Consider the following 12,716-nt stretch of genomic DNA (forward strand, 5'->3'; position numbering starts at 1 on the left):
GAGGGCAGTCCACGGTGCAGGACACTGTTCTGGAGAGCTGGCCCGGGGACGGTGCAGGACACTGTTCTGGAGAGCTGGCCCGGGGACGGTGCAGGACACTGTTCTGGAGAGCTGGCCCAGGGACGTGTTAGGACGCCGTCTCCAGCCCGTCCTTGGATCTGAGACCAGCGAGCGGCCTGGCCCAGGTGGGGTCTGGGGAGCCGGGAGTGGGGACAGGGCTCAGCCTGGTGCGGTGGGGGGGCGGGCACGCCGAGGGGCAGAATGCTGCCTGGGATCCTTCCCACCTCCCGACCCCCGTCTCCTCCTGGGGCCCAGCAGCTACGAATGAGGAGATCCCCACTTTTCCTCTCCCAGCTTTTGGCCCCTTAGCTCTGAGGACAAGGGCACGCTGGGGCCTTTCTCAGATTTTGCTCCACCTTGTGGGGCCCATCAATGCCCCCAGCGGACGGGAGGTCATTCCAGTACGGGTCCCTCACTGCACCATCTGGACAGGTAGTGTTTGAAGCAGGGCCTCTCAGAGGCACCTCCGGGAACCAGCTCCTGGTGTTCACAAAGTGGCTGCTGAGTGCCGGGTTTGCACTTCAATCCTGGGTCCGAGAAGGTGCTAGCCATAGGCTTACTGCCTCGCCTTCTCAGAACAGCACAGCAGAGGCCAGGGAGGGAAGAGGAGGCCTCCTCCAGCCAGGGATGGGGGTTCCTCACCGCCCAGGACACGGGGACATTAGCCCCACTGGGCTAGGCTGGCTGGCTGGGCAACCCCTCCCTCCCAGCGCCCCCCTCGCACAGGCCCCCAGCGCCTCACATTGGCTGCAGATTCAGAGCTGGATGTCCGGGCTGTCCTGCGGGTCCGGCAACTCCAGAGATCTCTCTCCTTTAACTAAAAGAGGGGCCCCTGAACACACCCCGCGCACACACCGGGTCCTGCCCTGGGGCGTCCTTCCCCTCGCGTGCTGGCCCCTCTCCCGCTAGGGGTCGCCACCACCTGCGCGGCCGCGCGGCTCGGCCTGGGTGCGGCGTGAGGCCAGGGGGGAGGCCCGCAAGGCCTGGCCTTGCCCCGGGGCGGGCTGCGGAGCCGGCGAGGCCCCTGCCGCGCTGCTGCCTTCGAAGTCAGGAGCCCCTGCTTTTCTGAAGGCCACCGACATCCATTTCTGGGGGGAGGCTGGGGCCAAGGTGAAGCCCAGCCTCTTGGTGGCCTCCCGCCTTTTGGCACCTCTGCAGCCTCACTCCCTCCGGACTATTCTAAAACGGCTCTGAGGGGCTTTAGGACCTAAAGAGGTGTGGGCACCAATCACTGTACCTTCCCCGCAAAGCCTGGGCTGGGATCCCCCCCCCCCAGCACCTGGAATCGGGGCCTCCCGCTGCGCACAGCCGCAAGCAGCAGGGCTGGCGGTCCTCCCCACTCTAGTGTCGCGGGAGCCCCTGGTTACTGCCCCCAGGCTCCCGAGAGGGTGGGCTCCAGCACTGGTCACAGCGGACTGCCCACAGAAAGCAAACGTGCCCTGTGGTCCTGGCTCCCCCACCCCCCACAATGGGAGCCCTGAAGACCTAGAGGAGCCGACTGCCGAAGATGCACAGAAAACACATTTGCTGCTCCTAAGGAGCCCCACCCACCCCAATCCCTGCACCAAACCGACCCGAATCCCACATCACAGGGTCCCAGGCAGCTTGTTGTCCTCCAGCAGATGGGGTGGTGGGTACAACTGGCAAGCCTGGCCGGAGTGGATGGCTGCGGGACTGTCCGGGTTCACGTGGTGACTCAGTGAGGGGCACACGGGCCCAGCCCCGGGGCCCCGCCTGCTTCCAGGCCCGGGGTCCCCTCTTCGTGTCAGAAATAGTCCCATGACAACATAACAGAGGTTATACTTTTATTTAACGTTTAGAGGATTAACATATAGTTACAAGGTCAATATAAGCCTTCCAATGGAAGCACTTTATTTGGTTTAATTCCATCTCCAGAGACAAACGGGCAACTCCAGATCCTTCACAATGGCAGGGGGCCGTTACAACACTGAAATGCCTCCAAAGTTGAGAATTAGTGCCACACACACAGATAAACCAAAACGTTTAAAGGTGCTCAACATCAGGTTAAAATAGATTTTTGGATCGCTCTTTTAAAGAAGTGTTTTGACGTCACAAGCGCAGGGAGGCAGAGGCATGAGGAAGTATGAAACTAAGATTTCTGGAAAAATACTCAGCATCCATGTCACTTTTCCACGTGCACTGAACTCTCTCCCGTAATTACAATGTCACCAGAACGCCTAAGCGGGGGCCCTGGGCTATTGCCCTCGAGATAAGCTACAGCTTATCTGGCCTGAGCCTCACAGCCTGGAAGCTTCCCGAGGGGAGCGTGCGCGAAAGACCCAAAGGAAAATCCCAGGACAGCATTCCGTGCCTTTTTATCTTGCAAAGGAAAAACAGGATAAATGACAAGTTCCTCCCTTTCACGTTGTCTTTAGGTCACGTTCAGGGCAGGTTGTCTTAAAACTTAGTCATTCTTACAATAACACTATTCTAGCATTGGGGAGAAGTGACAGGCCAAGAGGGGAGGGAGGGGATCCCCCGGAGCAGATGGGGAAGCTCCCCTACTCTACGGGAACTGGTCCACAGTCCTCTAGACGAATTTCCCAGGAGGATCCCCAGAGCAGAGAAGACACCTCATCTACCCTCTAACAACTCATCTCCTTGAACGAGCTCGGGTCTGCAGCGCCCCCCTTCCCACACGGCCGCACGGCCCCGCCGGAAGGAGCGCACCAAGGCTAACACGGAGAAGCACCTATGACCCGTTCCTTGCTGGACGCAGGCGGTACAGAAGGAAAAAAAACAAAAAGGCACAGGGGTTACAAGATACGAGCATAGTCTATACTGGGCTTAGCAGACACTAAAAGAACAAATCACTGTAGCTGATACCATTTTCCCTACGCTGCGAGAAATGAATCTATCCTGACCCCAGAGTATGGAAGATGCAATGCACATGCATTCCCGAGGCCTGAAAACCGATTTAAAAAAACCATTTAGCATCCTTGCGGAGTAGACAGCGGTCCGCTTGGCCTGGGGAGATTCGGGAGTTCGTGGAGATACCGACTCCCTGCTCCCCACCCCGACTGGTGGAGAAGCCCTCTGTGGAGCCGCTGGTTTGCAAGGACACACAAGCAGCCCTCTCACGAGGCGCTGGCCCCCGCTGCAGGGGAGGTGGGCAGCCGCCGTGGGGAGGGGAGGTGCGCTGCTGACACAGCAGCCCCGAGCCCCTCGGGCAGGTGGGTGGCTGGTCTTCTGCTGAAGGGTTTGCCCCCTTCAGGGCGAGAGACAGAGGCGCAGACAGAAAGACAGAAGAGGGGGCGGCTCAGGCTCACTCGCTCGCCTTTAAACCCAAAGCCACTTCCTCGTCACCTGCTTACCCCAGGCATCTGCCTGCTGGAGGTTTCTTGTCACCAAGCTGCTCTCAGAAGCAGGTGTGCAGTCGTGGTCAACCCTGGTTTGCTGAGAGGAACCCTTTTGTGGCCGCTGAACACAGGCCCATCCCTTAGCACCTGTCCTTCCTGTCCCTGTCCCTTCGGCTCCCGGAAGACATCCTTGTCTTAGATTCATAAATGTCGAGGAGAATGAAGGATGTTCGAGGTGACCACCCAGGTACCAACAGCCACACGAGAGAAGACAGAGGCCCGATTTCCCTCTTGGGCTTCGGATGGTTCTCATTCACAGAAACTCACAGCCTGTGACTTCTGACTGACTGTGTCGGCACCAGAGACGGGAAGCTACGCCGCCCTAAGGCATGCCTGGCCATGGGCTACGTGGTCTCACGTTTTCCTCAAGGATCCATAAGAGGAAGGGAACTTCGCTCAAAACCCAACTCAATCCAGTCTCCATGGCCCGCGGAGCACGTGAGAACATAAGAAGCCGCAGGGTCACCCGAAGGACCGCCAGCAGCACGGGGTCTTTGGTGCGGAAAGTGCTAGAATCCTATGATGGGAATCTCGGGAATTCTCACTTTGCAACGAGCTAGCGCCCAGGTGAGCCTCTGGCTCCGCCAAGTGCCTTGCCCGGCGGCCCCCGCTCCCAGGGCGATGGTGGGGGAGACGGTGGGCTGGGACCTTCCCTCACTCCATGGCAGGACACAAGCCTCTGCGTGTGGCCCTCAAGAGATGGAATTTGACTTCCAGTGTAGACCTTTCAGGCCACGGAGCACAAGCCCCAAATCAAAACGTGTGTGTGTGTGTGTGTGTGTGTGTGTAAGCGTGCACGCCACAGAGGGGGCTGTGTGCCTGCGTGTGCCCCATGGACCCTCTCAGGCCAGGAAATGTTGCAAGAGCTGATGATTAGTATGAGGCGAGGACCCCTAGGCAGAAAAGGACCACCGAAGGGACTCGGGACCCGGGAACCCACCTGTGACATTCAGGCGCTCAGTCTGCCCAGCGCAAGCCTGACCCTCCTTGTCCAGATTCTGTTAGTCTCCCGGGGGGAGACCGGTGGCGAAGTTTTCACGGAAGGCACAGTGTGAACCATGGACAGGCCAGGACGCGCCAGGTAGACTGAGGGCCAAGGCAGGGGCCCGGGAAGGAGGGAACACGCGTCTAGCTGCCTTCTGTGGCCCCATGGGGGGGGGGGGGGGGGTGGGGACGGCGACAGGGACAGACCTGCCCCCGGAGAGGTGGCCAGACGGGGCCACGGGGGGCGACGGGCCACGAGAAGCATGCTGTCGGGAGCAAAGAAAGGAAAAGGCAAGCAGCCGCGTGGCAGGTCAGGAGAGGATGTGGCTTCAGGCCGCGAAGACAGAGGGGACCGCAGGCCGGCCCGGCCCGGCCCGGGAGCTGTCTACGCGAGCGGGCGCCCAGGCCTGTGGAGACAAGCAGACCGAAGGGTTTCTCCGGGGAAGGCTCACCGAGGCTCTGGCTCCTGCAACCGCCTCTAGGGATCTACAACACAAAAAGACAGAAAGAGAAAGAGTGTTTAGAGGGAGGCCGGCGGCCCGGGGCGGGCATCTGGTCTGCACCGCCCGGGAGGGGGACAGCTCTAGAGCGTGGAGTGTTACCACGGGGCACACGTCGGAGATAAGGAACTTTCACGGTCTCTGGTCGCCTCAGGGGCCAGCCTTCCCTTCAGGGGGAAGAGAGGTCCACGCGGCAGACCCACGCCCATCCACCCCCGACCCCTCTTTCTGGGTCCGCTGAGCTTTGGAAGAAAGAAATGCAACCCGCTTTCCAGGCGGATGCAAGGAATTTCGAGGCCTGATTCTCTCCCCTGACCGACACTGTCGGCGCTTCACCAAAAAACAAAAACAAAAACAAAACCAAAAACCAGTAAAATCTTGGTGAAAAGAAAAAACCTGTTACTCAGCAATCAACAGTGAAAGTTCTTCATCCGGAGGGGGCAGGAGAGGAAGGAGACAGAGGCTCGGAAAGCCCTCAGGTGCACACAGGGCGAGAGACAGAGCAGGTGTCATCATTTAAAAGGGCGGGGGGAAGGGCAGAATTTTAAAAAAGCATTTGGCCGGAAAAGGTCCCCAGGACTCAAGACAACAGAGTTAAATGCCCAGATTACACAGAATCATTTTCTCGGAAAAGGTGAAAAATCACTTAAAATACACAACACTGAGAAAAATACGTTTATTAGAGAGGCAGATACCGAGGGTACAACCAGGAGGAGCCAGACAGATTCGTTTCTTTCAGGGTGAGGAGAGAGAGAGACAACCATGTTGGCCGCGGTGGAGCAAAACTTACTCAGAACACAAGTGTCTACAATAAAGTCAAGGCTGAGCAGCCGGCGGGGGACCTAGTCCTTCCGGCCTCCCCAGCGGTTACAAAACAAAAACGGTCATTAGGCAGCAGAATCACCAATAAAACAAACAGACAAGAGAGTCAAACGTTAAAACAAGGAATTCAAGTCATCCTTTTAGTTTTTAAACGGCAGTATATACAAATATATGGGGGGCGGGCGGGCGGGGGGATTTCGGACATATTTAACAGAAAGCAACTTAAAAAACCAAACTGAACCATCAAAGAAGAGAGTCGCGATCCAACTGACCACTGGACGTTCCTCTAGTCTAAATATTTTGGCAATTATTAAATAGTCACATTGTAGACAACACACACACACACACACACACACTCACACACACACACAAGTGCTTTGAGTTCTGGGCATGAGGAAGCAGCAGCCCCTCGGGCTGGGAGGGGTCTGGTGGGAGGCAGCGTTCTTGGGGGTGCCCGCAAGCTTAGAAACCCGTGGGGAAGACAGGCTTCTATGCCTATACAAGGAACCTCGAAATGCGTCTCTAAAATAAAAGGAGAAAACTTTACCCACAAGCCGAGACTTGGCTTCTTTCATTTTAGCAGATAACCAGGGGTGGTGGGAGGGGGTCGAAAAATACCCAAGCATATTCTGGGCAGAAATGGGAATTCTGATTCTTTGGGAGTAGTTTCAGGACTTCTAATACTTGGTGTGTTGACCGGCTGGCACCGAGGCACTGTTCCATCCCTCATCCGCAGCTGCCTGTGCTAAGGGCCTGGGGCACACAACTTAACATCACAAGTATTCAATTATGCACCCCAAATCAACACCCCACCCCCACCCCTGGCCCTACAAACCAACTGAGCCGTTTTCTGAATCAAATTTGCACAACTGTTAAGAAAAAAAAAACAAAACACCTAAATAAATAAACCCACAACAACGTCATGGAATGCAATACTTTCCAAGGGAGGCTTCCAAAGGCTCTGGTCCTCTTGGCCATTTTAAGACTTTGTCAGTGTTTGGTTCACTTCCTGTAGCAGTTCACGGGCTGGCACCGGGTCCCATCATTAGACAGAACGCTCTGGTTTTAAAAGCTGAGGTCCCCTGTTCCCCTGGGTCCATGCCCAGCGCTGTCACCTCCCCCAGCTCATGAAGAGGAGGAACCCCGCGGCCTCAGCAGGGTCAGCCGAGCTACTTGTGGCAAATACTCACAAAGGGGAACAGAAACAAATTTTCTTGAGGGGCCTGGGGTCCGGGGTGAATGGCTTTATCGATAATATGTCAGTAAAGGCAGAACAAGGCAAAAGAAACCAGAATCACAAAATGATATTTTAAAAAAGCGGGCTGACCAATGTCCGTTTCCCGCTTTGGGCCTTTGTACTGCAGGTCCCTCAGAAGCCACCACTGGGGGCCACCTGCCGCAGGGTACACGGGACGGCTCTGTACGGTCTTTGCAACTTCCTGGCAACCAATCAGTATTTAACAACAGACCGTGTATTAAAAATCAGGCTGTCATGAACGTTCATGAAGTTCCATTCTGGTGGTCCTGGGGAAATGAGGAAAACTTTCTGACAGAATCCACAAGAACCGGTAACATCGGGATCCCCTGCTGTTGTTTTTAAAATCCGCTTTTTTTTTTGTAGAATCAACTTGAAATCGATTTGCGCTTATAAAAGGAGCTCACAGTGTAAAAGCAAGGAGCTAATTTCCTATTTAAAAGTAGGAAGGACAAAAATAAGTAATTCTCAAAGCCAAATAAAATCAGAACCTGACCTCTCGGTCGTGAGCCCTTCATAGCTAGCTGGTTCTCTAGGACCGCATGGTAGATTCTCGAAATGGGCGCACAGCTGGGGCGGGGCACACCTGTGGTCGATTTTACTACCTACGCTGCTGCCGATTTAAAAAAATGCAAATCCCACCCAGATCCCTTTCAAGACCGTGAAATATTTTAGTCTGGTTATGGTTCATTATGTAAAATAAAACGAGCAAGCAATTCTAAAATGATTTTTCAGTAAATTCATATTTTGGGTCTTAAAGATGCCAAGGATTAAAAAAACAAACCAACCGACCCAAAACACGTCTGCAAAAGCAGTGAGCCTCCAGTCCTCCAGGGAGGGGGAGGTCTGTGTGTAGAAAGCTCCGGCAGAAGCACGCTGGGTTTTTGGTCAGTCACCAAAACAGCACTAGGGCATCTGATCGTCTCTGTCAAGGGCAGCGGGCAGCTCAGGGCCTCGTGTACAAGTCTACTGGTTAACCGCTAACCAAGCTTTTCCAGTTTTCAGCTGGTTGTCTGGGATCATGCAGACGGGAGAGGAAAACACGACCATCTACCAATGATCTTAAACACGTTGAAGGAAAAATACACACATTTAGTACCAATTTAGGACTCGTCTTATTCTTTCCTCGAGGAGGGGGAGGTTTTATTGATGACTTCCTCCAAAGCAAATGATTGTAAGACCAAACCAACCAGTGTGGCTCAAGTTACGAAGTTTCAAAACGTAACATCCTAAGGGGGTTGCGCTCACCGCAGTTGCGAGAGAGAAACAGAACGGGAGTCTTACCCACCCTGCTGATGTGTGTGAACTTTTAAAATTCAGAAATAGCAATTGGAAGCGAGAAGGCAACTTTTTTCTTTTTTTTGGATACCTACAGATACTGCCAGAGGAAGAACTGTTTATCTGAGTTCAAATGACAAAATTGTAAACTGGCAGTTGGCAGCTTTCCGTGTCCTATTCCACGAGCAAGTGAAACGTTTTCTAGTCAACACCGGCCAAGGAAATTCGGGTGCCGAGCGCCCACCAGCCCACCACGTGGCCACGGGGCAGCTCGCACTCCGGGGTCCTCCGGCTTTGGAAGAACCGCCCGGAACAGTCATAGTTGTGGGGACAGACAACTCCAATTTTTTTTTTTTTTTACAGGTTTTTTTTTTTTTTTTAAGTTGTATTAAATATAAGTCTTAGCACCTTTGGCATTTTTGTCCAAATAGACTTCGACGTACGAGGTGGGGACGTAACCCTCTTCGTCTTCGTTTCTCCGAATGCGCGTCCAGCCGTCACCTTTGTCTTCCTCGATCACGTACAGCGTTTCTCCCTCAGCCACGGAGATGGTCCCTTCATTCTGACCTGGAGAAGCAACACCAGAAGGGGTCAGGCTTCCTGCCGAAGCCGGGCGGAGCTTAGCAAGGGAAGAGGGGCAGTGAGGGAGGGACAGACGCGTGGACCCTGCAGGGCTCGTCCCACGCAGAAGCTTCCAGACCCACCCCCCCAACAATGCTTCTCCAGTCCTCCAGGAAGCCCCCCCCCCTCCAGGAATCCAAGTGCTTCCCCAGGGGACATCTTTCTCCAGGGGACACCTTTGGTCTGCTCTTCATCTCTTGCAGGGAGCGTGTGCTTATGGCTTTAATGACACCCTTTCAGACATTGTCCCCACTCGTTAACTGGGGTCCCCAAGACCACTTGCTGAGGTCACTGCCCCCAGAACAGCGCCCACTGCTCACACAGCGTTCTCAAGGGCAGACTGGCCGGGGAGCGGCTTACAGGGGTGCCGTGGGGGTGGGGCCGACGCGTGGGAATGAGATTAAGATGGCGACCTTGAACCTGGAGCTTTCGTGTCCCACCACACAGGTGGCCTGTCGTGAGAAGATCTGGAAGATCCCTCTGTCCCAGAGCTTCCCAAAGCTACCTGAGCTCAGCCTGCTTCTCCCACACCATCCTGTGTGTCTTTCTCCCCGACATCGTTCGGGCGACTCCGGGCTAATTGCTAATCTTTCAAACCCTTCATGCCTGTTCTCCCACTGGTCCCCACACGTGACAAGACGCATCCGAAGGCGCAGCTCGAACAGTACCAACGCCCCGCTCAAACGTCTTCAACAGCTCCTCAAGTGTTGCCAGATGGAATCCAGACGACTCTCTCACCCCCCAACGACATCATTCCTAGTCTCAGATTCTATCACTCCCACCTCAGACGTCTAAGCTCCAGCCCCACGAGCCCACGATTCCCTCGCCTTCCTCCCTCTGATGCACAGAGGCCTGGAGAGTTCCCTGAATTAATTCTCTGAAGGACGTGAGCGCCCTGTCCCCTGAGCACCCAGCACTCCGTACCCCACCTCCAGTACGTGCCACCAGCGGACCTCCCCCAAATGTGTGTCTGTCCTCGCTCCCCAGGGGCGGACGCCACACCAACCCATCCTCTACCCCATCCCTCTGGGGGCTTTACAAGACAGGATCTCCTGGAGATACTGGATGAACGGATGAAATCATCACGGCGTGCCTGGGTGGCTCAGTGGGTTAAGCCTCTGCCTTCAGCTCAGGTCATGGTCTCAGGGTCTTGGGATGGAGCCCCGCATCGGGCTCAGTGGAGAGCCTGCTTCCTGCCCCCCTCTTTCTGCCTGCCTGCCTGCCTACTTGTGATCTCTCTCTCTGTCAAATAAATAAAATCTTTTTATTTTTTATTTTTAAATTTTTTTTAAAGATTTTATTTATTTATTTGACAGAGAGAGATCACAAGTAGGCAGAGAGGCAGACAGAGAGAGAGAGGAGGAAGCAGGCTCCCCGCTGAGCAGAGAGCCCGATGTGGGGCTCCATCCCAGGACCCTGAGATCATGACCTGAGCCGAAGGCAGCGGCTTAACCCACTGAGCCAACCAGGCGCCCTAAATAAAATATTTTTAAAAAAATCATCAGTATTCCACACTATCTGCTGCAAGTAAGCTGCATGAACGCTGTTCCATCGGGTGGACCAACGGGCAAAACATGCAGCCTTGAACCAAATACTGATGATGATGACGGTGAGCGGAACACAGGGTAAAACAACCGAGAAAGATCCGGAAGGCTTCAGAAGAAGGTCTAGTCACAGCAGACGGGACAGTGTGCACAACAGGGGAACCAGGCGGACGTGGGTCACCTTCGAATGTGTAGAGGGCTTTGCAGGTCCCGATGGCAGGCAGGGGCTCTTCCTCGTCAAACTCGTCGTCGAAGTCCGTGGCCAGCACCTTCCCCTCACCCTCCTGACTCTGCTCCTCCGTGTAACTGCCATCCGGGCTGCTCAAGAGAGGAAACCACGCAGCAACTATAGCGACTGCCCAGCGAAGTGCTCGCCCCCTGCCCCCCCGACCGCTGCCACCAAGGCCATCTCGGGTCACCCTGCATGCTCCATTGCCACCCCATGTGGGCCGAGGGACCCACGCCACGGGGAAAGGGCAGGTCTGGCATCTTGGGCTCCTTGGTATACGGAGCAAGTGCCTTTGCTCGTTTCTAGACTCCAGAACTGCAACATGGACACAAAGCAAATCTGCCCCCGCTGGACGGCAGGCGCGGCACAGATACTGTACCTCTCGCGGTCCTGGGCGCAGCTGTTGACCGTGGCCGGGTTCTGGGCGTCGAACATTCCACTCTGCCGGCGGGCCTGCTCGCTGCGGGCCGGCAGCCTGCCCTCCACCTCCGCCAGCCAGGCCTGCAAGCAGAAGCCACCAGAGACAGCTCAGCTGAGGGTCCGACCCAAGAGTCCCCAGATTCAGGGGGCTCGATGGTCCCTGAGGCTGATCAAGAAGGGCCACACGCTTGGGGGGGGGGTCCCCTGTGTCTCTGCATGCAGCTATACCAAGTGCCCACACGCAACGGCTCCCAGTGCATCTCACGCTGGAGAAGTAGAAGCAAGCGGGCGTAGGCCACTGTCACAGTGTGGCAGAAAGAGCCCTGGACTGTGTTACAATCTTGGGCTTTTTTTTTTTTTTTTTTTTTTTTTGGTACGCTCCATGCTCAGTGTGGAGCTCAGTGCAGAGCCTGAATTCCCAACCGTGAGATCAAGACCTGAGCTGAGATCAAGCATTGGGAGCTTAATGACTGAGCCACGCAGGTGCCCCACTACTCTTGGGCTTTTAAAAACAGCTGTGTGAGATCAGGTAAGTCGCTTCTGGTTCCTTCTGGCTCCAAAATTCTGTGACCGTGAGCTCCCGCTGGAGAAGGGGCTCCTGTCCCACTGGAGCAGAGACTCAGTGTGAAAGCTATGTGCACCTTTTGTTTTGAGGAGTGAGTCTCTCTTTTTAAGGGTAAAGAAATGCGTTTCCAAGAAATCAAATTAAGATAAAAGATAAACTTATCTTGGGCAACATTTAAAATTGTGTCGAAAGAAAAGGCCAGAGGAGAAAAATGACCAGGAAAGGACATTTCGAGGTTCTAAACCCTCTAACTAATTGGCGGATGCCGGGAAGAGTCTTAAAAAGCCGTATCTGACCCTTCGTTGCTAGAAGCAACCGATTCCGACTGGCACAATCAGTCACTGCTCTATTTTTCAATGTTCTGTAGCCTCAAAATTTGTGGGTAAAAGCAGCTTTCTGCCCATCGCTCTTGAGTGCTCTCTCTCCCTCCTTAAAAACTATAGTATTTGGGCGCCTGGGTGGCTCAGTGGATTAAAGCCTCTGCCTTCCGCTCGGGTCATGATCCCAGGGTCCTGGGATCAAGACAGGCGTCAGACTCTCTGCGGAGCCTGCTTCCTCCTCTCTCTCTCACTCTGCCTGCCTCTCTGTCTGCTTGTGATCTCTGTTTCTCAAATAAATTTAAAGATTTAAATTTAAATAAAAAAAAAACTGTAGTATTTATCTTTCCTACTCATTTCTAACTGGTGTCTCTCAGCGGTTGTCACCTCTATAACCTTTTGATAATGGGTTCTTTGGAAGAACCGTAATGTATCTGACTTGATTTTTTTTAACTTCTGGATTCACGACAGCCCACACACAGCTGTCCCCTTCATCGGCAGGGGTTGGAACAGGACCGACCAAGCCAAGCACAAAGGACAAGGCGTACAAATACATTGATCAGTGCTGGGTTTAGGGGAGTCCTGGGCCGAAGGCGTGCCGAGGGGCAGAACAGCAGGGGGTGTGACCACTCTTCCTTTTATCATGACTCGCCAACCTCCCCCCTCCCGACACCCTCCAGCCATGTCTTCGCGAATCGCTGGTGTGCTACGGCATGAACCCAGCACGACACCCAGCCTTTC

The 12,716-nt window shown here is 54.6% G+C and overlaps 1 protein-coding gene across 13 annotated transcripts in view; it reads right to left on the reverse strand.

The window, feature by feature from the left end:
* Positions 1-1,851: 1,851 nt before the first annotated feature.
* The window catches only part of FNBP1 (formin binding protein 1), a 143,465-nt gene continuing 132,600 nt past the window's right edge, over positions 1,852-12,716 (reverse strand). For 6 of the 13 annotated variants that reach the window (XM_045082595.1, XM_045082593.1, XM_045082591.1 and 3 more), the window contains 3 exons: positions 11,053-11,174; positions 10,626-10,765; positions 5,587-8,846 (listed from right to left, as the gene is read on the reverse strand). In XM_045082595.1, the coding sequence (XP_044938530.1) occupies positions 8,668-8,846; positions 10,626-10,765; positions 11,053-11,174 (441 nt within the window). In that variant the 3' untranslated portion in view covers positions 5,587-8,667. Of the gene's footprint in view, positions 4,911-5,586; positions 8,847-10,625; positions 10,766-11,052; positions 11,175-12,716 lie in introns of those variants that run through there. The other 7 variants (XM_045082594.1, XM_045082592.1, XM_045082590.1 and 4 more) reach the window with 2 other exon arrangements.

This window comes from Mustela putorius, unplaced genomic scaffold, assembly GCF_011764305.1.
Source record: "Mustela putorius furo isolate JIRA1106 unplaced genomic scaffold, ASM1176430v1.1 tig00000596_pilon_pilon_pilon, whole genome shotgun sequence".
NCBI lineage: Eukaryota > Metazoa > Chordata > Mammalia > Carnivora > Mustelidae > Mustela > Mustela putorius.